At 51.5% G+C, this 27,040-nt stretch overlaps 4 protein-coding genes across 12 annotated transcripts; 3 read left to right on the top strand and 1 right to left on the bottom strand.

Annotated features, from left to right (window-relative positions):
• Positions 1–332: 332 nt before the first annotated feature.
• On the bottom strand, positions 333–4,988 carry Irf3 (interferon regulatory factor 3). The gene is made up of 7 exons (XM_046465952.2): positions 3,942–4,988; positions 2,823–2,994; positions 2,668–2,738; positions 2,328–2,517; positions 1,845–2,225; positions 852–967; positions 333–566 (listed from the first exon to the last, which is right to left on the bottom strand). Exons 1-7 carry the CDS (start codon positions 4,104–4,106, stop codon positions 399–401), a joined length of 1,263 nt encoding a protein of 420 aa, XP_046321908.1. The 5' UTR covers positions 4,107–4,988; the 3' UTR covers positions 333–398.
• A 64-nt stretch (positions 4,989–5,052) lies between these two features.
• Positions 5,053–11,166, top strand: Bcl2l12 (BCL2 like 12). Of its 4 annotated transcripts, XR_006856531.2 has the most exons (8): positions 5,053–5,268; positions 5,857–5,971; positions 6,172–6,314; positions 7,375–7,461; positions 7,547–7,638; positions 8,930–9,208; positions 9,877–9,983; positions 10,964–11,166. XR_006856531.2 is itself a non-coding variant. In XM_046465953.2 (7 exons), exons 2-7 carry the CDS (start codon positions 5,865–5,867, stop codon positions 11,012–11,014), a joined length of 759 nt encoding a protein of 252 aa, XP_046321909.1. In that variant the 5' UTR covers positions 5,053–5,268; positions 5,857–5,864; the 3' UTR covers positions 11,015–11,166. The 4 variants fall into 4 exon arrangements, 3 of the variants coding, with proteins under 3 accessions (XP_046321909.1, XP_058442030.1, XP_046321911.1); XM_046465953.2 differs by lacking the exon at positions 9,877–9,983; XM_058586047.1 differs by having other exon boundaries at positions 9,877–11,166.
• Positions 11,167–14,472: 3,306 nt separating this feature from the next.
• Positions 14,473–27,025, top strand: Prmt1 (protein arginine methyltransferase 1). 6 transcript variants are annotated; one of them, XM_058586046.1, is made up of 14 exons: positions 14,534–14,614; positions 16,827–16,880; positions 17,432–17,533; positions 18,504–18,659; positions 18,803–18,866; positions 20,748–20,890; positions 21,559–21,646; positions 21,743–21,858; positions 22,690–22,840; positions 23,202–23,323; positions 24,804–25,284; positions 25,467–25,531; positions 26,282–26,380; positions 26,577–27,025. In XM_058586046.1, exons 1-11 carry the CDS (start codon positions 14,579–14,581, stop codon positions 24,885–24,887), a joined length of 1,116 nt encoding a protein of 371 aa, XP_058442029.1. In that variant the 5' UTR covers positions 14,534–14,578; the 3' UTR covers positions 24,888–25,284; positions 25,467–25,531; positions 26,282–26,380; positions 26,577–27,025. The 6 variants fall into 6 exon arrangements, with proteins under 6 accessions (XP_046321902.1, XP_058442029.1, XP_058442028.1 ...); XM_058586045.1 differs by having other exon boundaries at positions 25,467–26,380; XM_046465945.2 differs by having other exon boundaries at positions 24,804–26,380.
• Positions 26,313–26,829, top strand: Adm5 (adrenomedullin 5 (putative)). Its single transcript, XM_046466001.2, has 2 exons — positions 26,313–26,380; positions 26,577–26,829. Exons 1-2 carry the CDS (start codon positions 26,313–26,315, stop codon positions 26,827–26,829), a joined length of 321 nt encoding a protein of 106 aa, XP_046321957.2.
• Positions 27,026–27,040: the final 15 nt, after the last annotated feature.

Genomic DNA, 27,040 nt, shown 5'->3' with positions numbered 1-27,040 from the left:
CAGGGCCTTTGGGTGTCCTTCATAGAGTATAGGCCCAGAGGTGGCCCTGGAATCTGACCCAGTCTGTTTCTCACTTTGTGACCTCTATCTCTCCAAACTTCAGTGTCTTGGTTTGTAAAATGGGGGTGACTGTCATCTCTTTATCAGGTCCCTAGTAAGAAACAAAGAGGTAATTGAGAGTCAGCTGTCCCCTGCATGGTGCCTGGTCTCCACACATTGAGCATCTTAGTTATGATAACTGCACAGAAAAGTAAACTGAGACCCCAGCAGGAATAACAACCAGCTGAAGGTCAGGGCTGCTCTGGAACATCCAATACCAGAAACACAAGTGATGGCTGTAGCAGGAAAATGGTTTATTGGTCAAAGTGAAGAGTCAGGGTTCAGGCCTCCCCAGTGACCTAGAAATCCATGTCCTCAACCAGGTCTTGTAGGTAGGCCTTGTACTGGTCGGAGGTGAGGGAGAGGGGGTGGCTGTTGGAAATGTGTAGGTCTACGGTATTCTCCAGTGAGGAGGCGCCCCCTGATCGGGCCATGTCCAACAGGGCCCTGAGGCATGTGGGTACCACCTGTGGGATCAGGGGAGAAAGAAGTCAGTGAAAACACTCAACCACTAGACTTCCACTAGGACTTGTCTATCAACTTCTATAGGATCTGGAAAGTTCAAAACAGGCTGTGGGGGTGAAGCCAAGCAAAGGATACCCAGAAACTCCTGGGGATGAGGAACTGGTGATGGCAGGGGCACTTAAACAGGAGTTTCTCATAGGGGATTCTGCAAGCCAAAGTTCCTGGGAGTACCCTCTTATCTTTGTAAGACCACCACTCCCAGCCCCAGGAACACAGAATCCAGGCACCTTGACCATCACAAGCCTCTTCACCCATGGCTTGTCCTGCGGCCATGACTCCCCTATGCAGAACCACAGAGTGTATCGTGGTGACCGTCTGCTTCCTTCCATGAAGGAAATCAGATCTGAAGGTTCAGAATCCTAATTAGGAAAGGGAAAAAGACCCACTATCCACCCAACTGTGCTCAACCCAAGTAATAACCCCACCACCTCCCTGACCCAAGACCCTCTGTCTGCCACCATGACAAGGGGCTGTCAGAGTGGGGACAGTCCCTGCAATGTTAAAATTAAGTGTTCTCCCTCCACTCCCATCAGGGTAGTGCTGGAAGACTGCCCCACCCTCACCCCACCCTAGTACCCCAGGATTCAGGAGGGGAACTAGTTCCAGAGCATGGGAGTCTATGTCCCCAAGGATACTGTGTGGAGTAGAAGGTAGTTGGTGTTGACTGCTCCTTAATCCCCAAATTATGCTGTCCAATATGTAGCTAGCCACCTTGACTATAATATTTAAATTGTTTAATTTAAAATGAAATAAAATATAAGATTCCTCAGTTGCACTTGGCTCATTTAGGTGCTCAAAACTCACGTGTGGCTAGTGGATACCATACTGGACAGCACAAAAACAGTTCATTTCCATCACTGTAGAAAGTTATATTGCAGAATGAAGTCCTAATGACTTTCTCTTTCCTGTTTATCTGTTTTGTTGTGGTGGTGCTGGGGATTGCCTCAGTATGCTGGGCAAGCTCTCCTCACTGAGGTACACTCCTAGCCCTACCACTGGTTTGTGTGTGCACTATAACGATGATGATGAAAACGGTAGCTAATGTCCTGAACACCTTCTGTGTTTTGGGCCCTGTGCTTTAAACCAGCTCTGGCAATCAGTCCTTGGCCTTGACAAAGCAGACCCGTTCTTTGCCCCAGTGTGCAGAAATCAATCCCAAACTGCCTGACCCCAGAGCCTTCAACTACCATGCCCAGCTGCTTTCCATTCAGGGGACTTACCTGCCACAAAGGGCCCCAAGTCGAACACAACTCCATCGTTGTCCTTGGGGACTTCACCATCATGCCCATGCCCATTGTCAGGGAATAGCTCCTCGCCCACAGCCCAGTATGCATGGCAGTGCCCCAGCCGCCGGGCCCAGAGTCTCTGCCCTGACCGCCAGAGTGCCAGTCCCCCTCCTAGGCAGCTTAGTACACGTTTCACATAGCCCATCACTCCTCTGTCTGTCAGGGAAACCCCAGGGTCTGGCAATGTTATTGGCTGTCCAGATAGTGTCCTGTCCCCAGCTTCTGAGCCCACTAGCCGTAGGCCCCCTGGGCAGAAGATGGTCTTCTGGAAGACTTGGCGGCCCCGGTAGAAGGCAGTTACTTCATACTCCCACTCTGAGCAGCAGCAGCAGCGGAGGACAGAAAGGGGAGAGATGGAGAGGTGGTGAGTGCCCAAGGCCCCTGCCACAGCCCCTATCACCCCCAGCTGGTACTCACGTTCTTCAGGTACCAACAGTCGCTTTAGTGGGTTTTCAGGAGGTGCCAGGTTTGGACAGGGCATGGGGTTTTCCAAGTTGGGGCTCAACAAGAGCTGAGAGCAGTGCTCAGGGACCACACCCAAACCTGGGGGGCCCGTATCTGGGACTGGGGCCAAGATCATGTCATTGAGTAACTCCAAGATGTCTTCCTGGAGGAAAAAAGAAGTGGATATTTCAATCGCCTTTTCTTGGACAGGCAGGAGGTGGGCTGGAGGGGAGGAATGGAAGCCTGGGAGGGAGAAGGGTCTAGGGGGGCAGAGCAAGAGACTAAGGGGCAAGAGGGTTGGATGCATTCTTACCTGGGTGTCTGAGGTACTGCCTCCACCACTGGTGTCTGGAGAGGTATCAACCTGGGAAAAGTCCCCAGCTCCTATGGAGAAAGGGAGTGAGTAGAAGAGGGTGCGAAAGACCCTCCAGATCCCAGCTCACCATGAAAAGCCGGGCTTTGACACACCTGTGCTCACAAACTCATAGATCTTATGAGGGTCATGGGGGTCCTTGCTCCGATCCTCAGCTAAACGCAACACTTCCTTCCGATTCAGGGCAGACCGAAAATTCCTCTTCCAGGTCGGCAGGTCAGGTTTATCCTTCCCAGGAGTGTAGGCACCACTGGCCTCCGCCCAGGCCTAGGGCACCAGTGGAATCAGGGTAGTGAGGAGGATGACTTAGACCCCCACCTTTAGGTTTCTACCCCTGCCTCCTCCAGTCCTAACACCTCCCCCCACAATAAATTCCAATTCCCTAAGGTTCCATCCCCAATTCTCTGACCCCCAAGCTTCTCTCTCATCCCCACCCATACCTCCTGATTCCAGCTTTCAACTTCAAAAACCTTGACTTTCTAAGCCAGTCTTTTAGGTCCTACTAGCTGTCTAACTTGACCTTCACTCCCCCAGGGTACCTCTGTGATAACACGGACACTTCACAATCTTTTTATTGGTGTATATTAATTATACAGAATAGTAGGTTTCATTGTGGCACATCCCCTTACCTTCTCATAACCCCCACACCACCCCCAGGGCGCTGGAGATTGAACCCAAGGCTTGGCATGCCAGGCAAGCGCTGTAACGCGGAGCTATATCCCCAGACTTTTTTGTTTTCTGAGAGGGTCTCCCTAAATTCCCCAGGCTGGCCTCAACCTGCAATCTTCCCTCAACCTGCCACATCGCTGGGATTACAGGCGTGCCACCACGGCACCCTTTCCCCTCACATTCTTAATGACTTACCACCACTAGTGTGTCAATTTGGTGGTTATAACCCCGTCTTTAGAGCTCAAAGTCTCACGTCTAATATTTCAAGAATTCTGTAACTGAAAGCCCCATCCCCAGTGATCTCTCAACTTGCAGGATGCACTTCCTTAAAGCTCTAATCCCACTTTCCCAGTTCTATTCCCAGAACCCGGCCTGTTCCATTATTGCTCGCTCTTCACCATCAGACAACCGAGCCTGCTGGTCCCGCCCCTCCCTTCCAACTCCACCCACCATCATTAGCACTACCCGCCCCCACCGGGAGTTTTCTCCGCCTTCTCAGTCGCCCCCTCAGCCTTAAGGGTTTCCAGCGCCCCTGGTGCATGCACCTGAAAGATGCCGAAGTCTTCCTGCTGCGCGTCCTGTCGCAGGCCGTGCTTCCAGGGTATGCGGAAGCGCTTGCGGCTCTCGTCCAGCCAGGCCACACCCTCCAGTTGCCCCAGGTCCAGCTGCGACACCAGCCAGGGCAAGATTCGCGGCTTTTGGGTTCCCATGGTCAGGCCTGCGCGCACAAGGCAGCTCCTGGGCGCGGGCAGCCTCCCGGACCCACCTCCCTCTCACGGGCCACGGTGCAGGCCCTTTACCTGTCTTCTTGGAGTACAAAGAGGAGATCGCTTCCTATCCTTCCATCCTCCAGAAGGCTCCCTTTTTCACCAAGGACTCGCTCCCATTATCAGTGTAGACCTATTTTCCTTCCCAAGCGTGCAGCCGCTCTGACCCAATTCGGCCAGCGACGACCCTTCTCTTTTCTATTGTAAACCCCTTCCTCACCAATATCATCCAAAGCAGGTTCCCCAACTTTTAGGGTGCAGCTCTCCTTCGCTAGTTATTTCAGTACAGATGTTACTTCTGCATTGACTCCAGTCTAGACCCCCTTCCTCAATTACCCCACAGAAAATACCCCTCTCCATTTCCAGCGCAGAGGCTCCATCCAATTCCCCCAATCTGCCTCTATCCTTCAGGGCTCACCAACCAATTTCTAAAGTGGACTCTCTTCTATTTGCAGAATCCACCCTTTTCTCCCCTATGTCCCCCCAGTGTAGATGCCTTCTCTCCTCTTCCCTCGCTGCTTTTTCTAATTTTTCCATAGCAGATTTTCAACGTCAGCCATTGAGGTCCTTCTCTGTCCCATTCTCCCCAGAGTATTCAGCCTTCCTCTCCTACTATCACTCCTTTCCGGTTCCTCACTACCGAAGGCCACCAATTCTTTCCCTAGCTCTTCCGCGTTACGTACCGCGGAAGGATCGGAGCTTTCGGGTTGCTGCGGTGTAGTTCTTAGACTCCAAGCTGCGCACCCCTCTTCCTGTCAGCTAAGTTTCCAAGCGCAGGAACTTTCTTTTTTATCGATTTCTTGAGATAAAAACAACTATCATTCATTGGTTAAGAGACCCAAAAGTCAAAGGGGCGGTCCGACTAACCGAGGCAGTACACCTAATGCCCTTTTTCGGTCTTCCGTAAAAAGGCATGCTGGGAACGCGATATGCAAATTAGGCGGAGATTCAGCGCCCCGCCCCTTCTACGTTGGGGCAGTTACCAAATCGACTCAGTGCGCAGGCGCGGGAAAGTTGAACTGCTAAAAGTTTGTGTGTAACGTGAGTGCCTTCGGAGGCGGAGGTGGGGGCGGGGACGGCGGCGGCCGCTGGAGGCCGGAACCAGGTAAGCAGGGTTTGTCAAGGACTGGGGTGAGAAGGCAAGAGGAGCGGACAGGGATTCAGGAGCGGACGCGCCAGTCTCCTCCGACATCCAAGTGCTTGTGGGTCCCCGAGATTCCAGCCTCGGGCAATTGGAACTACTACTCCCAGCAGGCTGTGCGGCGGACAAGCGCGGACAGCGCGGAACGCTTGCTACTAAGCCTGCTGGGATTGGTAGTACCCGATCCTCCAATTGCTTCAGAAGCTTAGTGTATGCCTCATTCAGTATACAGGAGTCGGAGCTCTAAGCCCCCTTTTTCTTCGGGGCTCCAGAATTCCAAGTCCCTAGACACTTCCTTTCTTAGATCCAAGAATCTAGGCCCCCAGCCACTTCCTTTCCCAGGGTAAAAGAGTCAGGCTTCATCCCTCTTCTCCCTCTGGGGCTCCAAGATCTCAACTCTCCTAGAGGACCCAGGAGTCCAGACCCCCAGCACCCTCCTCCCTTTGGAGATTCATGAGTCATGACCTCCTCTTCATTGAAGACTAGAAGTTTGGGTCTGAGCCTCCACTTCCCTGTGAACCTTGAGTCACTCTCTAGCTCTCTCTCACACAGGTGCCTCCATGGCAGGCTCAGAGGAGCTGGGGCTCCGGGAGGACACGCTGAGGGTTCTAGCTGCCTTCCTTAGGCGGGGTGAGGCTTCTGGGTCCCCCATCCCAACTCCACCCAGGTAAGAGGAGTTGCCGTCCTTACCCAGGGCCTGCATTTGGTTTGAGGACCTCTGTAACTCTTGTGCCTGGTCTCAGCCTGTCTCTACACGTCTGGCTCTATTCCCTGTTCCTGGAGTTGCAAGGAGATGTCCTTTGTAGGAGAAAGGAGATCTGCTTGCAGGAGATCTCTGGGATCACTCTCTCAGGTCCTCCTTCCTAGAAGCCCTGCCCAAGAGGAGCCAACAGACTTCCTGAGTCGCCTTCGAAGATGTCTTCCGTGTCCATTGAGGCGAGGAGCTGCTCCCTCTGATTCCCCCAGGCCTTGCTCTCTGCCCCTCCGCCCCTGTTATGGTTCAGAGCCTGGTAAGAGATTGCCCCATATCACCTGTGAAAGAGACACAGCCAAAAGCCTTGGTTCCTAAAGTGTAGATAGGATAAGGTACTAGTTTGAGATTACTCAACTAAGGGGGAAGGATATGGGATTTCTAGTACCAATCCTAACCATCCTGTCCTCCCCCAACTCCCAGCTGTATTTTTGTCAATTCATTGGAACTTTTGGTCCCTTTCTAGCTAGTTATTATCCTCCTTCCATGCATCCTTTTCTGATTCCTAGGAAAGCTCCTTTTGTAGCTACAAATATCCTTAATAGAGAGGCAGGAGACCTGGTTTTCAACTACAACTTCCTGGCTATTAGGTTGTATGATTAGGAAAAGTAATTTCTCCTCTCTGCTGTTCAGTTTTTCCAGTGGCAGAGTCAGAATGGGGTAGGGGGTCATTGGACTTGAATAGGAGTGACCAATAGCTTGTTTTTCATAGGTGAGCCTGGATACACTAGTAATGGCAGCTGGGAGTACTAGCATGAATAGGAATTTGCAGCTAAGAAGATGAGTGTTGTAATTAATTGATGATGTCTGAACTGGGGAAGGGATAGGGTAATAATATCAAGAATGCCATATATGTCCTTTCCTTGGATGGAGTAATCTTCAAAGTTCAGATCAGGTCTGACATTCTAAGTTCAGTTGGAGGACATGGTAAAGTAGTAAGTATAAGAATTTTGGCATCTATTATCAAGTTTTCTCATTGAGCCTCATCTTACCCCCATTATAAAGTAAAAATCATTAGCCTGGAACAGTGGTGCATGCCTGTATTCTTAGCAGCTTGGGAGGCTGAAGCAGGAGGATTGCAATTTCAAGGCCAGCCTCAACAACTTAGTAAGACCCTCAGCAATTTAGCAAGAACCTGTCTCGAGATAAACAAAAAAGAACTGGGGATGTAGCTCAGTGGTAAAGTGCCCCCTGAATTCAATCACCATTGCTTCCCCCAAAAGAAGGAAATCATTCCTAACTGACAAGGTAGTCAAAAGAAGAGAATCCATAAATTTCCAATGTCCTAGAGTTCCAGAGTCATTGGCTTTTTACTTCAGGTCCAGCTACTCCAGACTTCTATGCCCTGGTGGCCCAGCGGCTGGAACAGCTGGTCCAAGAGCAACTGAGATCTCCCCCTAGCCCAGGTGAGGTACAGAGAAGCCCTGGAGAAGGATGATGGTAGGAGGACAGCCAGGGTTCTTCCCCGAATTGAATTCTCTTCTGTCCCAGAGTTACAGGGTCCGCCAACCACAGAGAAGGAAGTCCTGCTGCGAAAGCTGGTGACCTTGTTGGAAGAAGAGGCAGAGGTCATCAACCAGAAGGTGATAGGCCTTTTTTGTGTGTGCCTTAATAAGGACAGGAGTTGTGGGATGATGGGACACTGGGATCAGAAGTTAGATCTGCATTTTCTTTGGATGGTCAGGTCGGGTAGAGTGGGACGGGGAAGGGTTGAATGACAGTGGTTTTCATTGGCTGTTAGAAAGGCATTGCCTAAATGCAGGGGATGTGGCCATCAGAAACATGATTCAGGAGAGCCAGGCTTAGTGGTACATTCCTCTATTCTAGTGCTTTAGGATGCTAAAACAGGAAAATCACAAATTTGAGACCAGCCTCAGCAACTTAGTAAGCTCTAAGTACCCTTGTGAAACCCTGTCTCAAAATAAAAGGGCTGGAGATGTTGGTTCAGTGATTAAGCACCTCAGGATTCAATCCCCTGTTACCCTCCCCCTCCCCCAAAAAAAGAAACAAATAAAACAAGGAAACATCACCTAGGAGATTTGGGCCAGGTTGGGGAAGTAAGAGAAAGAGCGTGTGCACATTAATCTAAAATCTGATTTAGCTGGGCATGGTGATGGACACCTATAATCCCAGCAACTCGGGAGGTTGAAGACAGAGGATCATAAGTTCAAAGCCAGCTTTAGTAACTTAGCCAGAACCTATCTCAAAATTAAAAATTAAAGAAAAAAAAAAAAAAAAGGCCAGAGATGTGGCTCAGTGGTTAAGCACTGCTGGTTTAATCCCTGGTGGTGGAGGTGGTTGTAGTGGTGGTGAGGTGGTGGTGCTGCTGCTACTGCTGCTACTACCTCCACCAATAATAACAATAATATCTGATTCAGTACAGTAGCAATATGGTTTAGAATGTGGGGGGAAATGGACAGCTGGAGGGGATGTGGCTTGTGATTGTGTCCTGGAATCTGATTGGCTTGAGAGCCTGGGCAATTTATATGGTTCTGTAACATTAATTATATGGCAGAGGGCGAGAGAGGTTTTTGTAGACAATAGCCTGGCCCACAGGACTCTAGAGAAGATTGCTGAGGTGTGACTAAAACGTTAGCCTTCTGGAAACCCCTAAAGTAGGACTTCACTCTGACTGGCTGTTAAGAACTAGGCAGGGTGTGGCTTAGATTCTTAGATTCTGATCTGCTTCTTGGGAGCAATTTGGTCCAAACCATATTATCTGGCTTATGATTGGTTTATATGATGGATGGGGCTGTGGCTTAGTGTTAGCATCTAGAACTGGCCCAAATTAGGAAACCACTGCCCCAGCCCCATGTTGGCTAACTGTAGAATGCACTAAGGCCTACCCTGCCTCTTCCCCTCTGCATCCCACAGCTGACCTCCGACCCAGCCCTGCGCCGCAAGCTGGCCCGCCTGTCTGCAGGCTCTTTCGCCCGCCTAGTGGAGCTCTTCTCTAGCCGGGAGGGCAGCCCTTGCCCGAGCCGCACAAGTCCGTGCCCTGGGCCCCCGCCACCTTCCCCGGAGCCCCTGGCTCGCCTGGCTCTGGCCATGGAGCTAAGCCGGCGCGTGGCTCGACTTGGGGGCACCCTGGCTGGACTCAGCGTGGAGCACGTGCACAGCTTCGCGCCCTGGATCCAGGCCCAAGGGGGATGGGTGAGCCACCAAAGTCTCTCTGGGCTTAACTTTACCCAATTGTAATGTAATGGGGGAGGGTAGATTGGGTTCCTTGCGACTGCACAGCTCCTAGTTCTACCATTATTTCATACAATGTTTTTTGAGCAGCTTCTGTACACCAGGCACTGTGGTGATAAGTGCAGATGCTATGCCTGGCTTAAACCACTGATGCGGTTGTGTGATTATGTGGTTACCATCTGTCTCTCCAGTGGTGCCTGTCTGAATGCCCTTCCCTGGAGAACCCCTCCCCTGCCTGGCTTTCCTGCTCCTAATGGTGTGCTCCCATATCATCCCCAGTGAGGCCTGTCTTGGTTCTCATTTATTTATTCACTTTTTATTTATTTAATTTTATTTTTTGTGGGCTGGGCGTTGAACACAGTGCCTCATGCATGCTAGGCAAGTGCTGTACCACTGAGCCACATCCCCACCCTATGACCTGCATTTAAAATCACAGCTACCTCCCCTCATCCCTAGTCTTCTTCCCCCTTTGTGTCTTGACTTGTCTTTCCACAGCACTCAGCACCTTTAACACATGCTGGAATGGATTTGTATGTACTTTCTTCTAGATTTTTGTCCGTTGTCTTTCCCTCTCTCTCTAACATATCTGTTTCAGAAGGCCAGGACTCTAACCTTATATTTGCTCACAGATTTATCTCCAGTGCTGTCTTAGAATGGGTTTGGGGTCTGGCATGTTGGCAGTGTGATCTTGTCAGCTGTCCCCATCTGCTTGAGCACCAGTATGCCCCCTGGATCAGTAAGCATCATCTCAGTTACTTGTCTTATGGGTCACTATGGTGATTCAGTGGGAGAAGGACTGCCAGTCTCAGTTTGCTTCCCAGAATGGCAGGAGCTAGTCGGGTGTGTTTCAGGAGCACGGACAGGAGGCCTTTAGGGCTAGAGCAGAGTGGGCAAGTGAGAGACGGCAAGAGATGAGAGCAGGAGGTACAGCCAGACCCTGCCTGGCCTGTGGTCACTTTGAGAACTTGGATTTTGACTCATAGAGATCCAAGGACTCAGTGGAGCCGGTATTTGGTTTCCTTGTTAATCGGCTCCCTCTGTTGGCTGATGGGGAGACAGACCATAGGGTACCTGAGAGAAATAAGAAGCCCAAGGAGATAAGAGCTGACAGGTTTTGCTAATGGGCTGGATGTGGGGACTAGGCCAAAGATGCTGGCCTGAGATGCAGTAGGACTGTCTTGGAGATTTGTGAGTTCTGTGATGGGAAGGTGAGCAGAGGAGCAGGCAGCAAGCTTAGGGACGAGTTGGGGATGATCAGAAGTCCATGTAAGAGGTCTTTCAGACCTCAGGCAGATACCAAGGGCACTGGATATAAGTGTTGAGATCAGCAATGACGTTTGCTTATTTTTAAAATTGGGTTTGTTTGTTTTTCACAGGATCAATAACAGGTAAGCTTGAGTGCGGTCATGTATTAGACCTAGTATTTCAAAGGAATGATCCCACTTAAACCCCACAAAAACCTCATGGGGTTTTGTCATTATCCTGTTTTATGGGGCCAGTAGGAAAAGTCCCTCATGCAGGGGATTGGGATCAGCAAAAAGCCACAGCTCTTAATCATTAAATCTCAGGATTCTGCCCACCCCCTTCTGGGTGTATGTCCCCCTCCTCTGGGTCCTTGCCATCCCCTATCTATCATTTCACTGTGCTGATGTGCCTGCTTTAGGGAGTAGAGGCTACCTTCCTTGCTCACAGGACTCTGCCACTATTCCCCTCCAGGAGGGCATCCTAGCTGTTTCACCTGTGGACTTGAACTTACCCTTGGACTGAGATCTTCCTCAAAAGCTGCTACAAGATTGGACCTCATGCCCCTGCCCTCTTCGTTTGCTTTTTCAAGCTTCTGTGGGGGTGGTGGCTGCCTTACCTGTTGATACCAAAAGGAATTTGTTTGAAAACTTTTCATATTAAAACCTTGTAAAAGTATCAAATGGCTGTTCATTCACTGAAGAACTAAAGTTTCTTTCTTTTTTTTTTTTTTTCCCATGAGCCTCACTCATGCTAGGCAAGCACTCTTCCACTTAGCTATATCCTCAGCCCTACAGCCCTAAAGTTCTAAGTAGGAGAGATTTGGTTTAGAGATCTCTGTGGTTCATAAATTGAGGAAAGAGCCCATTTATTCTTTCTAGAAAGTATTTATTTAGAACATTGATAGGAACCTATTGTCAGGACAAGCAACATATTTGAGGATATTTGTAAATATGATTCCAGTGAATTACATTTTTTCTCTTATTGCACAGTTTAGCTATTCCAGCCAGTCCTGCATTGACAGTCATGGAGTTTTTCCAGCTGGTTCCTGGTCTTTCTCCTTCTACCTTTGAGTCTTGTTCCTGGTTTCTCCTCACCGATTTGGCCACTAGCAGCTTCTCACCTTTTTATGACTATATCCCCCTTCACAGAATGTTTGTGAGTGCATAAGAGGATCCTATACAGTTGATTCTTGATATTCACAGATATTTCCTGTGTTTGCAAATTTACCTACTTGCTAAAATTTATTTGTAATCCCAGAGTTAACAGAATGTTTTTGTGGTCCTCCAGGAGCATACTTATACAGGGCTGCAAAAAATTTGAGTTGCCTGGTGTGCATATTCCCAGCTGAGGTGCTCTTATGTCAACTCTCAAACTGGAAACAAACATCCTTGATCAATTTATTTATTTTTATTTTTAGGTGGTGCTAGCAATCAAACCATATGCCAAGCACATATTTTTCCACTGAGCTATGCCCCTAGCCCTTCTTGTCAGTTTAATTGTGCTGTTTTTCCAATTTCTCTACTTTTTGTTGCTGATTTTGCTAAAGCTTTTTTTAAAAATACTTTTAACAGTGGATGGATGTGATAATGAGGTTATTTATTTTTATGTGGTGTTGAGGGTTGACCCTGTGCCTCACATATGCTAGGCAAGCGCTCTACCACTGAGCTGCAACCCCAGCCCTGCTAAAGCTTTTTTGTTTTTGTTTTTATTTTGTCTTGAGGCAGGGTCTCACTGAGCTGCCCACTCAGCTGGCCTTGATCCTGTGATCCTCCTATTTGTGAACTTCTGAAAAAGTGGGATTACAGGCCATGCACCCACCATATTCAGCTTCATTCTCTTTTTTAGGGTAGAGGGATACTTGGAATTTAACCCAACCCAGCAATACTTCCATGGCTGAGCTACATCCCCAGTCCTTTTATTTTGAGACAGAGTCTCACTAAGTTGCTGAGAGTCTTGAAAATTGCTGAGGCTGTGCCCAAACTTACCATTCTCCTGCCTCAGCCTCCTGAGTCATTGGGATTGCAGGTGTGTGCCAGCAGGCCAACTTCAGCTATGTTCTAAGTCACTTTACCTCTCTGTGCCTTATTTCCTCATCTGTGAAATGGATGGAATAATAATACCTGCCTCAGTAGGTTGCTGAGGGTGATTACATGTGTTAGTTCAACTCTTCGAAGAATGTCCAGCACCCAGTAAGCACTCTCAGCATGAGCCATATTTATTGACCTTAGATAACAGAGCTTGTCTTGAAGGACAAGTTAGTTTCCCAAAGAAAAGGGGCCAATATATTGGTACAGATATATGTATGTGCTGTGGTCCCACAAAACGGGGTTGGTATCAGTAAGGCAGCAGTGATTGGGGGATGTTTGAAGTCAAAAGAGGGAGGGGCAGCAAATACCCAGCTAAAGGGATGAAAATTTACTTGGGGGTGCTTGGGAGCTTCGGGAAGGTCTTGAGAAAAGGAGGGGTGGTGTCAGCTCTGGGGACATGAAGTTAGGTGGGGGAGACCAAAGGCAGAGAGGCTAGGTGGAGCCTGGTGATACAGGAGGGAGATAACCCACCAAATCAGGGGCAGGAGGGGCGGGGCTGGGAACTGAGAGATTGTAGGAAGTAATAGCCCACAGATCTGACTAAGTGGGGGTTGTTCCGATTTGGGGCAGGGAAGAAAAGCTGTCAGGGAAGTAACAGTGGAGGGATGTCAAAAAGCTACTAAAGAAGTCATTTTGAGCTGAGTAGGTGGCCCACACCTGTAATCCCAGTGGCTCAGGAGGCTGAGGCAGGAGAATTGCAGATTGAAAGATTAATTGTGGCAATTTACGGAAGCCCTAGGCAATTAATGAGACCCTAAGCAACTCAGCGAAGCTCTGTCTCAAAAACAAAAAATAATAAGAAGGACTGGGGTTGTGGCTCAGTGGTTATGCGTCTCTGGATTCAATCCTTGGTACCAAACAACAGTAACAACAAAGTCATATTGGAAATCTTAAAGTGCTAGGAGTTTTCCAGGAAGGAAGCATGCCAGGGAGTATAGCCTGTGCAGAGGCCTAGCTCAACAAAAAGGGCTCATTCTGGAACTGGACAAAAGTTTGAACTCAGGACACTGGTGCATAAGGAGACGTGAGAAGCAGGGTTCACGAAGTCAGCCTTTTAAGTCGTTTTCATTCAACTAGCACTTTTTTTCTGCGCATCGAGTAAAGCTTCCCGGAGAAGTGGGTGTCTGAACTGTACTCAGAGGTATAGGAGTTGACCAGACAAAGGGAGGTGGGTGTTCCCTGCAAGGGGAGGGTCTTGGCAAAGGCCAAGCGGCTAGAGAGGAGGTGATGGGTTTTAAAAACTTGGAAGGTAAGCGGTGGGCTTGGGTTTAATTGCATTGACGTCTTATTCCCATTCCCGAAATGTTTTGGGGCACCTGACGAGGCCTCCCTCGCTTTTGGCCTTTCAGTACTTCATTTTTTCCCCCTAGGTGAATGTGCATAAGCGCCCTTGTTCTCCCTGGACTGCCAGGATCCGCCAAATGGACGATGAGTGACAGTTTCTTTGAGCCAATTGCTGGTACCTAAAGACCTCTCTTCCCTCCTGGTGAACCAATTGCCATGTTCTTCTTGAGGCCAGCAGCTAGGAGAGGGCTGGCCAAAGACTTCGTAACGTCACCTTTTGGTAAACCAATAGCAGTGCTCAAGAGGCGGGTCGTTTTGGCTACGGACAGTTCTGTTTCCAGACGTCCGCTCAGCGCGGAGCCCGCTGGGAAGCTTTGAGGCGGTGCTGCAGGGAGAAGGGGCGGGAGTTTCTGGTTACCTTTGCCCAACCACCAGAAGGGCTTCTTGAAATAGACAGGTAGTTTTGCCCATCCCAGTCCTCTTCAGGGGGCGGGGCTGTGAACGCTGAGCTGGGTGGGCCCCTGACCTTTGATGGGCATCTTCTTCAACGAATTGCTAGGCGGCATTTTCAGATGAGCCGCCTCCATTACCAATGAGACTTTCTGGCGGGGTTGCGGTGGGCGGGCCGTGGACCCTCCGGTATAAGGCGGTCCCGGGGGAGTGAGGAGAAAGGGGGGGGTCTCGGCGGCCGGAGGAGGAGTAGCTGCGGGTGAAGATGGCGGCAGCCGAGGCCGCGAACTGCATCATGGAGGTGAGTGCCTGGAGTACCGCTGGGGGCGGGAGAAGGCTTGGGGTCGGTGTTTTATGCCTGCGTTGTGGGGAAGGGGCCCTGAATCGGCGAATTGGGGCTGAAGGTCTCCAACCTTACTGAGGGGGCGCCGCATGCCCTAGATTCAGGGATATCGTTTGAGGTAGGGGGTTTCTTAGGTTTCAGGGGCTTCCAGCACCCTGCCGAACTTAGGGGATCCTTCCCCCTCCCACGTGGAGAAGGGCTGGGGGCGCTTCCGGCCGAGCCCCCACGTGGCCGCGGCGCGGTGGGTGGGGAGGGGGTGTGCCGATCCCGGTGGCCCGGCGGGCTCCACGTGCAGGACAAAGGCCCCGCCCCCGGCCGGGGGAGGGGCGCCCGAGGGGGGGCGAGAAGGAGGCTGCGACCCTCTATCTTAAGTCCTCCCCCATAGGGACCGGACTCTCCCACCTTGGACCAGAATTTATCTGGGGCCCTTCACGACGTAGGGAGTCTCTTGGGAGAGGCAGTGCTTCTCGACCCTCCGTAACCCCCTTCCTGGGTCTGGGGGCTTCTGCTGGGGCATCGGTCCATGTTTCATGTACCCTGCTGTGGGATGGAAGGAAGAAGAATTAGTCCCCCGCCCCTCCCCTTTTCTTTTCCTCGATTCTCCCCATTCTGGGGCTCTAGGAGCTGGGGGGGATGGGGCATGCCCCTGTGACCTCCCTTTGGGTGGTGGTGGGGCATCTAGACAGTGGAGATCCTTCCCGATAAGTGCCTTGCACCCCCTTGTGGCCATTTCTGAGTATGTGGGAGGGACATCTTTTTCATGGGGCGTGGCCCAAAGCCCACCTTCTGTTTGGAGCCCTCTCGGATGGGCAGAGGGAGGGAAGGAATTGTGGTGGGTTATAGACTGCAGGCTTTGCCTCCTCTTGGAGACTTTTCTCTCCCAGTGGCTTTTGTGAGGGTAGGACCTCCCACTTCCAAAATCCTGTGGGGGTCCTGAGCCTGGAACCTGAAATGGTTTCCAGTGAGGTTTGCTTCTTGTGCAGCCCTATGGGGGAGGGTCCAGTATTGTGTTTCAAGCCGTCTTGGGCCCGGTTGTAGGTTGTCTGATGGTGATATCGGTGGTATTGAGAAATGGGCCCCAGGGAGAAATCCCCTCAGCAGCCACTCTTCTTATAGGCTCCTTACTGGCTTGGGAGAATTGGAGAAGGGGCTTAGAGCTCCTAGGTCATGGCCGGTGACTTGGCCTTTCTTGAAGTTTTAGTTGGTGGTCACATCCAAAAAGACGTAATCCAATGGGATTTTGTCCTTCTACCCCTTACCTTGTAGCATTCTCTGGATGGGGAGGTCAGTTCTTGAGATACATGCCACATGCCAATGGGGGTAGCTCCCAGGGGTGGTCACTCTTTGAGTGCCCACCCATTGGTTGTCCCCCCCACCCCCACCGGTCTAGAGGCCGTATGGATACAGGAAATATCCAGAGATTGATTTTTAATCTTAGCCCTACACCTAACTTCAGGGCCTGGAGTGGGTGTGTGAATGAAGGAGATGGGCTCTGATTTCCCAGGGCACATTCTGGAGCCTTGTCATTTCCCATTCCCTGGGATGCAGCCTTCCTAGGAGGGGGTAATGAGTGAGGAAACAGGTTCCAGCCGGCTTACTTTAGGCCTCCTGAATCTAAGGCAGGAGCCAGAGTCTGGGGTACCAGCTGTGGTGGGGGTGCCTAAGTACCACACCTCTTATCTCAGATAAGAGACTGGTTTGCAGAGGTGGCAGGGGCCCAGAGTGCATTCCCTGCCAGACCCCTCCCTCCAGCTATTCCTGGCACCCAGGATGGGGGTGTGTGTCAGGAAGTGTCACTTAATCTGGGGGGATTAGGTGATGAGGGGGGAGCGACAGCTGGCTGTGTCCATGTGCCTGGTTGTGCCAGTTCCTCTGGACTGGATGGTGGGGTACATGTTCAGCTGCCTGGCCAGAGAGGGGCAACATGGGGGTGGGCCGCCATCTCTCCAGCCACAGCTGGGATAGGAGACCCCCTTACTTCTCCTTCCACCTCTCCCATCCCTTCCTGAATACAGTCCTGCCTCTTAGCTTGCTCCCTCTGCCACCACTCCCCATGAAGGAAAAGCAAAATTGCAGGAAACCCACTGCCCTAAAGAGCCTGGTCCCCTGGCCCGGCCCTCTCCCAGCCACTCCCAGTAGCTAATCCTTTCTCCCTGTTACTCTCTCCTAGAATTTTGTAGCCACCTTGGCTAATGGGATGAGCCTCCAGCCGCCTCTTGAAGAAGTAAATATCCTTTTGTGAGACCCTTTCCCACCTCCACATAAATATATCTTGCCACACATCTGGCCCTTCCCAGAGGTCTAACCGTGATCCCTCTTGCTTCAAATCAATTTATTCCATGCCCGCAAAACACTTAGTACAGACCCCTCCAGGTGCTTCCCAGCTGGCCCCCCCAGTACTGTGGCTACTTCCTTAACTCCGTTTCCAGCCCCCCTTTGCCCTTCCCTGTGTCTGCCCCAGTTCTGCCTTCCCTTCCCCTCCCCAGCTGTGGGCTGAGCTAGAAACGGGGGCAGAGAGTCTGGAGAGATGGTAGGCGTGGCTGAGGTATTGGGGTACTCCCCTGGATGGTGCTCTGGGGTGGGTCCTAGAAGTGGAAAATGGGGTTGTTAGGTTTGGGGGTTCCTGGGGAGGAAAAATGGCAGGCGGGGGCGGTAGGGTTGTCCTGGTATGACTGGGGATTCTGTGTTACTCTTCGGGGAAAAGCAGGGACCCAGAGGTTTAAGAGGCTGTGGTGAGCCCCGATTTGACCCATGCTCCCATCTGCCCTCTCCCAGGTTTCCTGTGGTCAGGCAGAAAGCAGTGAGAAGCCCAATGCTGAGGATATGACGTCCAAAGACTACTACTTTGACTCATACGCCCACTTTGGCATCCACGAGGTGAGTGTGGACTGCTCCTAAGGCTGACGAATCTTTAGGGGGTTTGGGGGAGGGGTAGAAGTTAATTTTTCATGCATGCACACTCCCTCCCTTGGCATCCTGCCATCCCTCTACCCCTCTACTGCGCCTGCGAGGCCCACAACACGGGTCTCGCCCAGCCGTTGCCTTGGAGACCTAGGTTAGCCAGGCTCTCTGCAGGCCGCTTTCCAGCAGCTGGGATGGGAATGCGCATGCGTATGGAGACCTCAGCTGGAGGTCAGGGCCTTCGGGCCTCTGCCGCCCTCTAGTGACTTAGCAGTGGAGCTGTGCCCCAACTGCTCCTGCCCTGCCGGTTTCTAGTCCCTTTCCTTTGAGACCGAAGTTCTCAAATACAGCTGAGGTGGCATTCTAAGGAATGCCCATTCCCTTCTTCAGCCTTTTGTAAAATTTATAGTTGGGGACTAAGTGTATAGTTCAGTGGTAGAGTGCTTCCCTAGCATGTATGAGGTCTTGGGTTCCATACCCAGCACTGCAAAAAATAAGTAAAATTGTATTAAAATATACTTAACATAAAATTATTGCTTCTTAAGCATACAGTTTTACTGAGGAGGTTTTTTATATATATATTTATTTTTTAGATGTAGCTGGACATCCAGTATCTGTTGATTTCATTTTTATGTGGTGTTGAGGATCAAACCCAAGGCCTCACACATGCTAGGTGAGCGCTCTACCACTGAGCCACAACCCCAGCCCTACTGAGGAATTTTGAAAGCTTTGGATCACTGGGGCTTAGGTGACAATGCTAGAATCTGGGAGTTTTCTCCATTATGTCTGATTTTACAAGTAGAGAAACAGGTGCATAGAAGGGAAATGATTTTTTCAAGAGGTCTAAGGTCTGGTTCTGTGTACTTGTCAGTGTGTTGGAGGCCAGGGCACTGTTTTCCAACTGTGGATGTGGACTTCTTAACAACTTTATATCCCCCATCCCCAGGAGATGCTGAAAGATGAGGTACGCACCCTCACATATCGCAACTCCATGTTTCACAACCGGCACCTCTTCAAGGACAAGGTGGTCCTGGATGTGGGCTCAGGCACAGGAATCCTCTGCATGTTTGCTGCCAAAGCCGGAGCCCGAAAGGTCATTGGGGTGAGTCTTCTAGGTCACTGGGTGGGACTGGGTCTGGGGGATGGAGAGGGGTGCCCATGGGAGTTCAGGGACTGGATGGAGGGGGATGGGGACCAAGGATGGGACTGGGGGGGTCTCACCCTCCCTTCTTCCTGGGCCTTCAGATCGAGTGTTCCAGTATCTCTGATTATGCTGTGAAGATCGTCAAAGCCAACAAGTTAGACCATGGTGAGCCCAGGAAGAGAATGGGTTTGTGGGGATGGAGTGGGAGATTTCAGCTTCCCCATGGCCCTCAGGAAAGAAGTGGGAGATGATGGCTATTCCTTACCTGTGGTTTTCTTGGCTCCCAGCAACCTGAGAATCTGTTTCAAAGTTGCAAGGTTGAGGCTTCTTTCTCGAGTTTGTTATTTTTTTGTTTTTTATTTGTTTGGGGTTGGGGGATACTGAGGAACAAACCCAGAGGCAGTTTACCACTGAACCACATCCCAGCCCTTTTTATATTTTTGAGACAGAGTCTAGCTAAGTTGCTGAGGCTGGCCTTGAACTAGGATTCCTCCTGCTTCAGCCTCCCAAGTTGCTGAGGTTACACACATGCACTCTTTGGCTCTAGCACTTCATTCTTAAAATTAGGGCAGAAAGTGATTTCTAAATAGAGTCATGGGGCCCACGGTGAGAAGTCTCCCTTGTGCCCCTCAGTTGTCTCTGAGTTTATTAATGCTTCCTTCCAGAGAACTCTACACTTATAAGCAGATATTCATATAAATGCTTTTGCATTTACCTGCATAGTTTTTACACAAATAGCATTTCCCACTCCAGTACTGGGAATTAAACTCAGGAGTGTTTTACCACTGAGCTACACACCAGCCCTTTTTATTTATTTTGAGATAGGGTCTTGCTGAGGCTGGTCTTGAACTTCAAATCTTTCTGCCTCAGCCTTCCAAGTAAGTGGGATGACAGGCACATACCACCATTCCTGGCCACAAATAGCATTTCATACAAGTCTGTTCCTTTTTGGGGGTTTGCGTGTGTGTTTTTCCTGCTTATTGTGTAGTTTAACATATCTAAGGATGTTGAGCATTTCTTTATAACAGCTACTTAGCTACTCTTATCCACATGTATCTCAGTTGTTGTTGTTGTGGGGTTTTTTTTTTTAATATTTATTTTTTAGGTGTAGATGGACACAACACAATACCTTTATTTTTATGTGGTGCTGAGAATCAAACCCGGGTTCCGCCCGAGCTAGGCGAGTGTGCTCTACTGCTGAGCCACAATCCCAGCCCCCTCAGTTTTTTTTAATCAGTCTCTTATGGGCATTTAAGCCTCTCTGAACATTTTTTGCCCCTCAGCACATACTGTTGTTTCACACCCAAACTAGTATTTGTGGATAATCAGTTTATAAAAGTAGAATTCTTGGGTTAAAATTATGAGTTAGTGTGTTGGATTGACACTGCCAAATGCCTTGGCGTTCCTACCAGCAGAGACACGGGGTGGGGACATGAGAAGATGGTAGGTTTTCCAGATGTGTAGCCTTCTGGGAACTGGAGTGATGGGTTGTTTTGTTTGTAGTATTGAAGATTGAACCCAGGGTTGGCACATGCTAGGCAAGCATTCTGCCATGAGCTACATCACAGCTCTTGGGGTTTTTTTTTTTTTTTTGAGGGGGGGGTAGTTAAGAGACTATTGTAATGCACCCATTAGTGCCTATCACTAGCTTGTAAGTATTCTTCCATTTAAGGGAAGTCCTCACTGATCACTGATTCCTTACTTGATATCCAGGGCATATAAAATTTTTATTCCTGCCTCAAAAGTGTCCAGAGTGAGTGTTTGGGTTGTAACTCAGTGGTAGAGTATTTATTTAGCATGTGCAAGGGCCTGGATTCAGCAATGCAAAATAAAAGAACAAAAAATTCAGAGGGGTAATAATGAATTTGAATATAGTTAAGATGCTGTGGTTCTGCTAAGGTTTTTGAAGATTTTCCAAGCTAGCCCCCAGCCCTTTGTCTTGAAGGCAAGGGCTGCCCCAGTGGGGTCCCAGGCTCTAGACCTCTGGGGGGAGGGGCATAGGCTGGCCTCCCTGGGGTTCATTGTGGTCACCTCTTTACCCTGCAGTGGTAACCATCATCAAGGGGAAGGTGGAAGAGGTGGAGTTGCCTGTGGAAAAGGTGGACATCATCATTAGCGAGTGGATGGGCTATTGCCTCTTCTACGAGTCCATGCTCAACACTGTGCTCTACGCCCGTGACAAGTGGCTGGTGAGGCCTATGTGGGGCTGGGAGATGCAGGTCCTACAGGCTGGTGTCCAGGGAGAAAATCCAAACCACGCAAGTCTTTCCAATAGAGAATTGCATACAAGGGTTGATTGCATATCTGTTGGAAAGCACAAAATAGGTGTGACAATGACAGGGAGGAAAGAGCATCAGGACAAAGTTAGTATTCAGAAGAAACCATCCCAGGCAAAGCAGGAGAGGAGACTAAAGGAAGATTGGGAGGGAGCCCTATAAATCTGGGGAGAAGAGCATTCTGGGCAGAGGGAACAGCCGCTGCAAAGGTCCTGGGGCAAGAGTGTGCTCGACATGTAGAATAGAGGGCAGAGAGCAGAAGAAGCTGAGATTAGAGGAGAGGGGTGGGAGGGTGGTACATATCTTACAGAGCCTTTTTGGGTCCCCATGAGAGTTTGCTTTTCCTCTTGGAGGGTCTGGGAGGGTTCTGAGGATTGCTTGGGTGCTCTGGGCACCCTCTTATGACCCTATCAGAATAACCTCAGGGTAAGGGTGGCAGTGAGGGCAACTGAGGAGTCCAGGTGGGAGGTGACAGGGGCTCAGAGCAGGGTGGGAGCACAGGGTGGGCGGAGACACTAAAAGAGGAGGGTCTGGGGCAACACACAGCCCCCACCCTTCATGCTTACTCCACCCCTCTGCAGGCTCCTGATGGTCTTATCTTCCCAGACCGGGCCACATTATATGTGACAGCCATCGAGGACCGACAGTACAAAGACTACAAGATCCACTGTGAGCTCGGGGCCAAGGAGCTGGTGGGGTGGGTCGGGTGAGGCCTAGGGCCTGGACTTCCGCGCGCTCACCGTTTTTCCCCACCTGCCTTCCCAGGGTGGGAGAACGTGTATGGCTTTGACATGTCCTGCATCAAAGATGTGGCCATCAAGGAGCCCCTAGTGGATGTGGTGGACCCTAAGCAGCTGGTCACCAATGCCTGCCTCATAAAGGTAGGGGGGTGTCTCCCAGCGTTGAAACCAAAGAAGGGGCCATCACCTGGCCATCAGCCTGGGATCTCTGAGCCTGTCTGACCTGTCCACCAAGGTGGTGCTAGAGGCTCAGAGAAGCCACTTGATCTGTTAAAAATTTTTGAGCCCTGCTATGTGAGCCAGGCAGATGCTGGGGGCCTCAAACAGCACTGCACTGCGGGCCATCCCTCCCTAGGCAGCTAGAACACAGCACATGGGGAACACGGGAAGCTCAGGGCCCTGAGTGAGCTGAGACCGCACAGTGAACCAGAGAGGAAATATCAGGATTGCACTGGACATGATGCAGGCAGAGCCAGTGGCAGGAGGGGCTGACGTAGACTAGGAGGATGCTTATTAAAGGATCAAGGCAGGAACTCCACCAGCCAATCCCTGAGAACAATGGGACTCTCAGAGTGTCCTAAGCAGGGGTTTGATGTGATTAGATGGTCACTGTCTTCAAAGGGTTGTATGGGCCTTGGCAGAGTGAGGGCAAAAGCAGTGGGCCAGTAAGGAGGCTGCCACAGCTGAGGGGTGGCGGCGTCTGGGCAGGTGGTGTCAAGGGGATGTGTGGGTTATGGGCAGAGTTGGAGTCTGGATGTGGGAGAGAAAGGGGCGAGGAATCTGATAGATGCTCCAAGTTTTGTGTTTGGCTGCTGGATTGGATGGTGGGGAACAGGAACAGGCAGGATGAGCAATGAGTGCACCGAGACCAGAGTCTACCTAGGAAGACCAGTGGGGGCTAAAAGGATCCCAAGGCGCGGCCCCAGGGGCACAGCGCTGAGCAGGCTGGAGCTCACAGGGCCTATCACACAGGAGGTGGACATCTACACCGTGAAGGTGGAAGACCTGACCTTCACCTCCCCCTTCTGCCTGCAAGTGAAGCGGAACGACTATGTGCACGCCCTGGTGGCCTACTTCAACATCGAGTTCACCCGCTGCCACAAGAGGACCGGCTTCTCCACTAGTGAGAGCCCATGGTGGCGGGGGCAGGCGGGTGGTCCCCAGCCAGCCTTGAGGTGTATGTTGATAGAAGTGTGCAGAGGGAACCCTTAGCCCCCATTCCAATGCTGGCTCTGCCACCCAGTGGCCATGTGGCTTAGGAGTGACCTGAGTGCTATGTCCCCCTTTCCTTATCCACAAAATACAGACAACAGTCCCCGTATCCAAGGTTTGGTGGGGATAAAGTGGTTCCTGGCCAGTGCTGACCAGTTAGCATGCAGTTTCCTGTCACGGGGTGTGTGTTCAAGCAGGGGCCAAGGCTCAAGGATGGGAACAGGCAGCAGGCCAAGGCTGGCCACATGTGGCTGACCCACCTCCGCCCCCAGGCCCTGAGTCCCCGTATACGCACTGGAAGCAGACGGTGTTCTACATGGAGGACTACCTTACGGTGAAGACGGGAGAGGAGATCTTTGGCACCATTGGCATGAGGCCCAATGCCAAGAACAATGTGAGGCTTGCGGGAGCTGCTGGGGGCGGGTCCCTATGTCCCTGAGCCCATCTCTATAAAGCCAGGTCCTGGTGACCGAGTCTTGATCAGGTTGAGGCCCCCGTTCTTGAAAAGGGAGACATTGATATTGTACACCCCAGATGGAGGCCCTCTGTCAAGCTGGGTGTGGGGTCAAAGTGGCCTGAGGTAGAGCTGCCAGTGGTCACCATTGAGGTGTGGGGTACAAGAGAGAAGATTTGGGGTTTTTCTTTCTCCCTTTTTCCTTCTGAGCATATGGCAAGATGGAGCCATCAACTGAGACTTGGGGCTGGGGACAGGTGTAGGGCACCATTGGGAAGGCCCAGCATGGCCATTCTGAAGCTGGAAGATGCCAAGTGGGTGGGAGGATGAAGGTTCTAGAATTTGGAGATGGAAGAGTGGTCAGGGCTGGATGTGTCCATCCAGGGCTATAGTGCATGAGGCTGGGAGCTCCTATGGTAGTGACAGTGATCTGGGAGCAGTCCAAGGTCACACCACTTTGTAAGTCAATAATGTAAAGCAGCCGGGCTCCCTGGGGAGGTTAGGTGCTGCCCTTCATCCCCCAGAAGATGCATGTCACAGTGTGAAGACAATTTTGGTTGTCACTAGAGAAGTGGCATCTCATGGGTAGAGACCAGGGATGTACCTGAGAATCCCACAGTATTTGGGACAGTCCTCACAACAAATCTGGCCCTAAATTGCAGTGGTGCCCAGATGGAGAACCAAGATTAAAGTGATGGATACACAAAGAGAAGAGTCATTTGGACTATTGGTGACTTTGTCCCAGCCTTGCCAGACAAGCCAGCTGGGGGTGGGTGGGGCCTTCCAGGAAGCTTGGGGGAAGGGAAAGTGGTGGCAGTGGTTGGAACCATCAGGTTTTCTGGAGGGCCTGGTGCAATGGCGGGTGCCTGTAATCCAGCCTCTCTGGAGGCTGAGGCAGGAGGGTCACGAGTTCAAAGCCAGCCTCAGCAATTTATCGAGGCCCTAAGCAGTGAGACCCTGTCTTTAAATAAAATATACAGAAGAGCTGGGGATGTGGCTCAATGGTTAAGTGCCTCTGGGTTCAAAACCAGGTTCCAAAGAAAAAAAAGTTTAGCTGGAGGATGGGGGCTTAAATTCTCCTCATTAAAAAGAAGGAAAAAAATAACTTGCTGATGGGATTGGACGGGTGGGGGAAAGTGTGATTCAGGAGACCGGCAGTTTCTAAGCTCTGGCAGATTTGACTGGGAACTTTGTGGGCTTGGAGATGTCATGTGGAGCTGTCACTTGAGTTGGGACACGTGTTGGAGTTGGGACTCAGTTGGAGTCACTTGCACGGAAGTGGGCTAAAAGGATCCCATAAGGAGGGTACACAAGACAGCCTGCTCTGAGGACTGGGGACAGGAATGTGCCAGGTCTGCATCCTGCACCTCATAGTTGGGCTCTACCTGCCCTGCCCCTCACAGCCTCCCTCTCCCCACAGCGTGACCTGGACTTCACCATTGACCTGGACTTCAAAGGCCAGCTGTGTGAGCTGTCCTGCTCCACCGACTACCGGATGCGCTGAGGCGACACTCGGCTTTCTCCTGCCCTCGCCGGGCCGGCCCTGCACAGGCCCAGGGGCTGCGGCGTTCTTAGGCGGTTTTGGGGTCCCCCTTCTCTCCCTCCCTCCTGCAGAAGGGGGTTTTAGGGGCCTGGGCTGGGGGGATGGGGAGGGCACATCGTGACTGTGTTTTTTCATAACTTATGTTTTTATATGGTTGCATTTACGCCAATAAATCCTCAGCTGGGACCTGGTGTGGTGTCCTGGGCAGAATGGGTTGGGGTTCTCTTCACAGGTGCTGAGGTGGCAGCCTGAGCAGCTGAGAGGACTGAGACTTGATGCCTGGGACTCTGCCCCCATCCTCTTGTCTATAGGCTAGAAGCTCCTGTCTCTTGGGCTCTCTGCCCTCCAGAGTTCTAGGGTCTGTGTCCCAACTCTTCTCTGTTGTCTCTTGGGGCTGCCACTGGGTAGGGCTTCTGTTATAGTTTTGCTGGGCTGAGGGTGGGGTTGGATTCCCAGCACAGCTGGGCCCTTAGGCTTCCCAGAACCCTGCCCCACCCTCTCAGCACCACATTGTCACTGGGGCTGTTTTTTCCTGTCCAGGACCCTCCAAGGCCAGGCCAGGCAGGGTTGACTGGAAACAAGTGGGCCCCGTCTTCTCCACCTGGGTAAACTGAGTCAAGAGGGCAGTGGGGAGGTGTTCCTTGGCAGGGGATGTGCCCCTTCTTCCTTCACCAACTCTGCTTGGAGCTTGGGTTTGGGGAGTTGCTCTCCACGGAGGTCGCTGGCAGGACTTACCCAGTTAACAGAGATGGAACTTCCTTCTCATAGCTCCGCATTTTGCCTCACTGTGGTGGTGGACTCTACACCAGCCCTTCCACTGCATGTCATTCAGAGTAGCTCTCCCCACCCCTGCTGTCCACCCCACCTGGATGGCCAGGGCATTTTAACAATTTCTACCGCCCTGGCTACACGTGCTTAGGTGCAGCAGGTGCCCCAGACCTGCAGATACGGCCCCTGTTACACCTTAGTCCTTTTCCCGGGTTATGCCAGGGCCAGACGCCCCTTTTCCACTTGTCCCACGTTGCTGGTCTTCTGCACTTCCGCCCAGATTCTAGGATCCTCCTTGAAGGTGATGAGAGTGAAGTCGATTCCCACCCGCCTCCGTTTCTGTCACTATTTGCAGGTGTCAGCTGCCCCGCCACACTTTCCTGACGTATTTAGGGGGTCTAAGGAGCGTAGCATGGCTCTGCACACTCAGGGGTCAGGGTGGAGTCCTGCCCCTCTAGCGCGGGGTGCCACTTGGCTTTAGTCTTCTCTGGGAAGTGGGGACCCGCCCTGATTTCACACTCTACAGTGGGCGCTCAGGGTTTATCCGGGAAGGGGCCTCCACGGTACCCCGCCCGCTTAATCCACAGTTTACCAGACTTTGACCTGCTCCCCACCGCGATGACCGCCCACATCCTCATGCTGTTGCTCCTCACCTCTGCTCTAGGGGACTCGGCCTCCGCAGGCAGGTGAGAAAGGCCAGTAGCGGGAGGGAAGGAGACCACGAGGGGTGTGCGCCCTCTTCCAGTCGGCTTTCCTCTTCCGCGGGCTGGGTAGGCGATCTGTAAGCGCGCCCCGCTTACTCTCGGAGTTGTGGGTGCCCCTCTGCACACCATATCTGAAGTGGGTTCTGCTTGAGCCCGCTCTTCTACGCTCCCTCCTCAGGCGGCTCTGGCACCTGGTACCCCAGCACCGCGGCCGCCTCTGCTCCCTGGGCACATGTCAGACGCACCGCCTGCCGGAGATTATATACTGGCTGCGCTCTGCCTCCACCAAGGAGTCCTCGGGGAAGGCTGGCCGCAAGCCCCAGGACCCGCATAGCTATGGGCGCCGCCGGCGCGAGGCAGGAGCCCTGCTTCATCCCCAGGACCCAGGCCGTCAGCAAGGGGGCCAGGACAGTGCCCAGCTTATGGGGTGACCTCAGCACTTCTCTGCTCCTGCCCTGGCTTCAGTGTGTCCGCCTGTGTAGGAAGGCTACTATCCCCAAGTTTCTTCTCCCCTTGGGGTCGTCTTCCCCAGCCTCTCTCCAGACTGCGACTGGGCTGTACCCAGAACCAGCCTGGACAGAACACTAACGTCCAGAGCTTAATAAACCAAAGAGTTTCATGTTTGTCTTTGCTTGTCTGTGC

The sequence above is a fragment of the Marmota monax genome, unplaced genomic scaffold, assembly GCF_021218885.2.
Source record: "Marmota monax isolate L192 unplaced genomic scaffold, Marmota_monax_Labrador192_F-V1.1 WCK01_AAM20220418_F8-fsc00160, whole genome shotgun sequence".
Taxonomy (NCBI): domain Eukaryota; kingdom Metazoa; phylum Chordata; class Mammalia; order Rodentia; family Sciuridae; genus Marmota; species Marmota monax.
The sequence above is the reverse complement of the archived record's forward strand: the minus strand, read 5'-3'. Positions and strand labels throughout refer to the sequence as shown.

Bases quoted from the DNA above. Each gene is read 5' to 3' on its own strand.
- Irf3 (XM_046465952.2), bottom strand. From the start codon at position 4,106: ATGGGAACCCAAAAGCCGCGAATCTTGCCCTGGCTGGTGTCGCAGCTG. The intron at 2,995-3,941 runs GTGCATGCACCA...CTGGTGCCCTAG, and splicing joins AAGACTTCGGCATCTTTCAG to GCCTGGGCGGAGGCCAGTGG. The intron at 968-1,844 runs GTAAGTCCCCTG...CTGAACCTTCAG, and splicing joins CTTGGGGCCCTTTGTGGCAG to ATCTGATTTCCTTCATGGAA.
- Prmt1 (XM_058586046.1), top strand. From the start codon at position 14,579: ATGGCGGCAGCCGAGGCCGCGAACTGCATCATGGAG. The intron at 17,534-18,503 runs GTGAGTGTGGAC...CCCCATCCCCAG, and splicing joins CCCACTTTGGCATCCACGAG to GAGATGCTGAAAGATGAGGT. The intron at 18,867-20,747 runs GTGAGCCCAGGA...TTTACCCTGCAG, and splicing joins AGCCAACAAGTTAGACCATG to TGGTAACCATCATCAAGGGG.
- Adm5 (XM_046466001.2), top strand. From the start codon at position 26,313: ATGACCGCCCACATCCTCATGCTGTTGCTCCTCACCTCTGCTCTAGGG. The intron at 26,381-26,576 runs GTGAGAAAGGCC...CTCCCTCCTCAG, and splicing joins GACTCGGCCTCCGCAGGCAG to GCGGCTCTGGCACCTGGTAC.
- Bcl2l12 (XM_058586047.1), top strand. From the start codon at position 5,865: ATGGCAGGCTCAGAGGAGCTGGGGCTCCGGGAGGACACGCTGAGGGTT. The intron at 6,315-7,374 runs GTAAGAGATTGC...TTTTTACTTCAG, and splicing joins CTGTTATGGTTCAGAGCCTG to GTCCAGCTACTCCAGACTTC. The intron at 7,639-8,929 runs GTGATAGGCCTT...TGCATCCCACAG, and splicing joins CAGAGGTCATCAACCAGAAG to CTGACCTCCGACCCAGCCCT.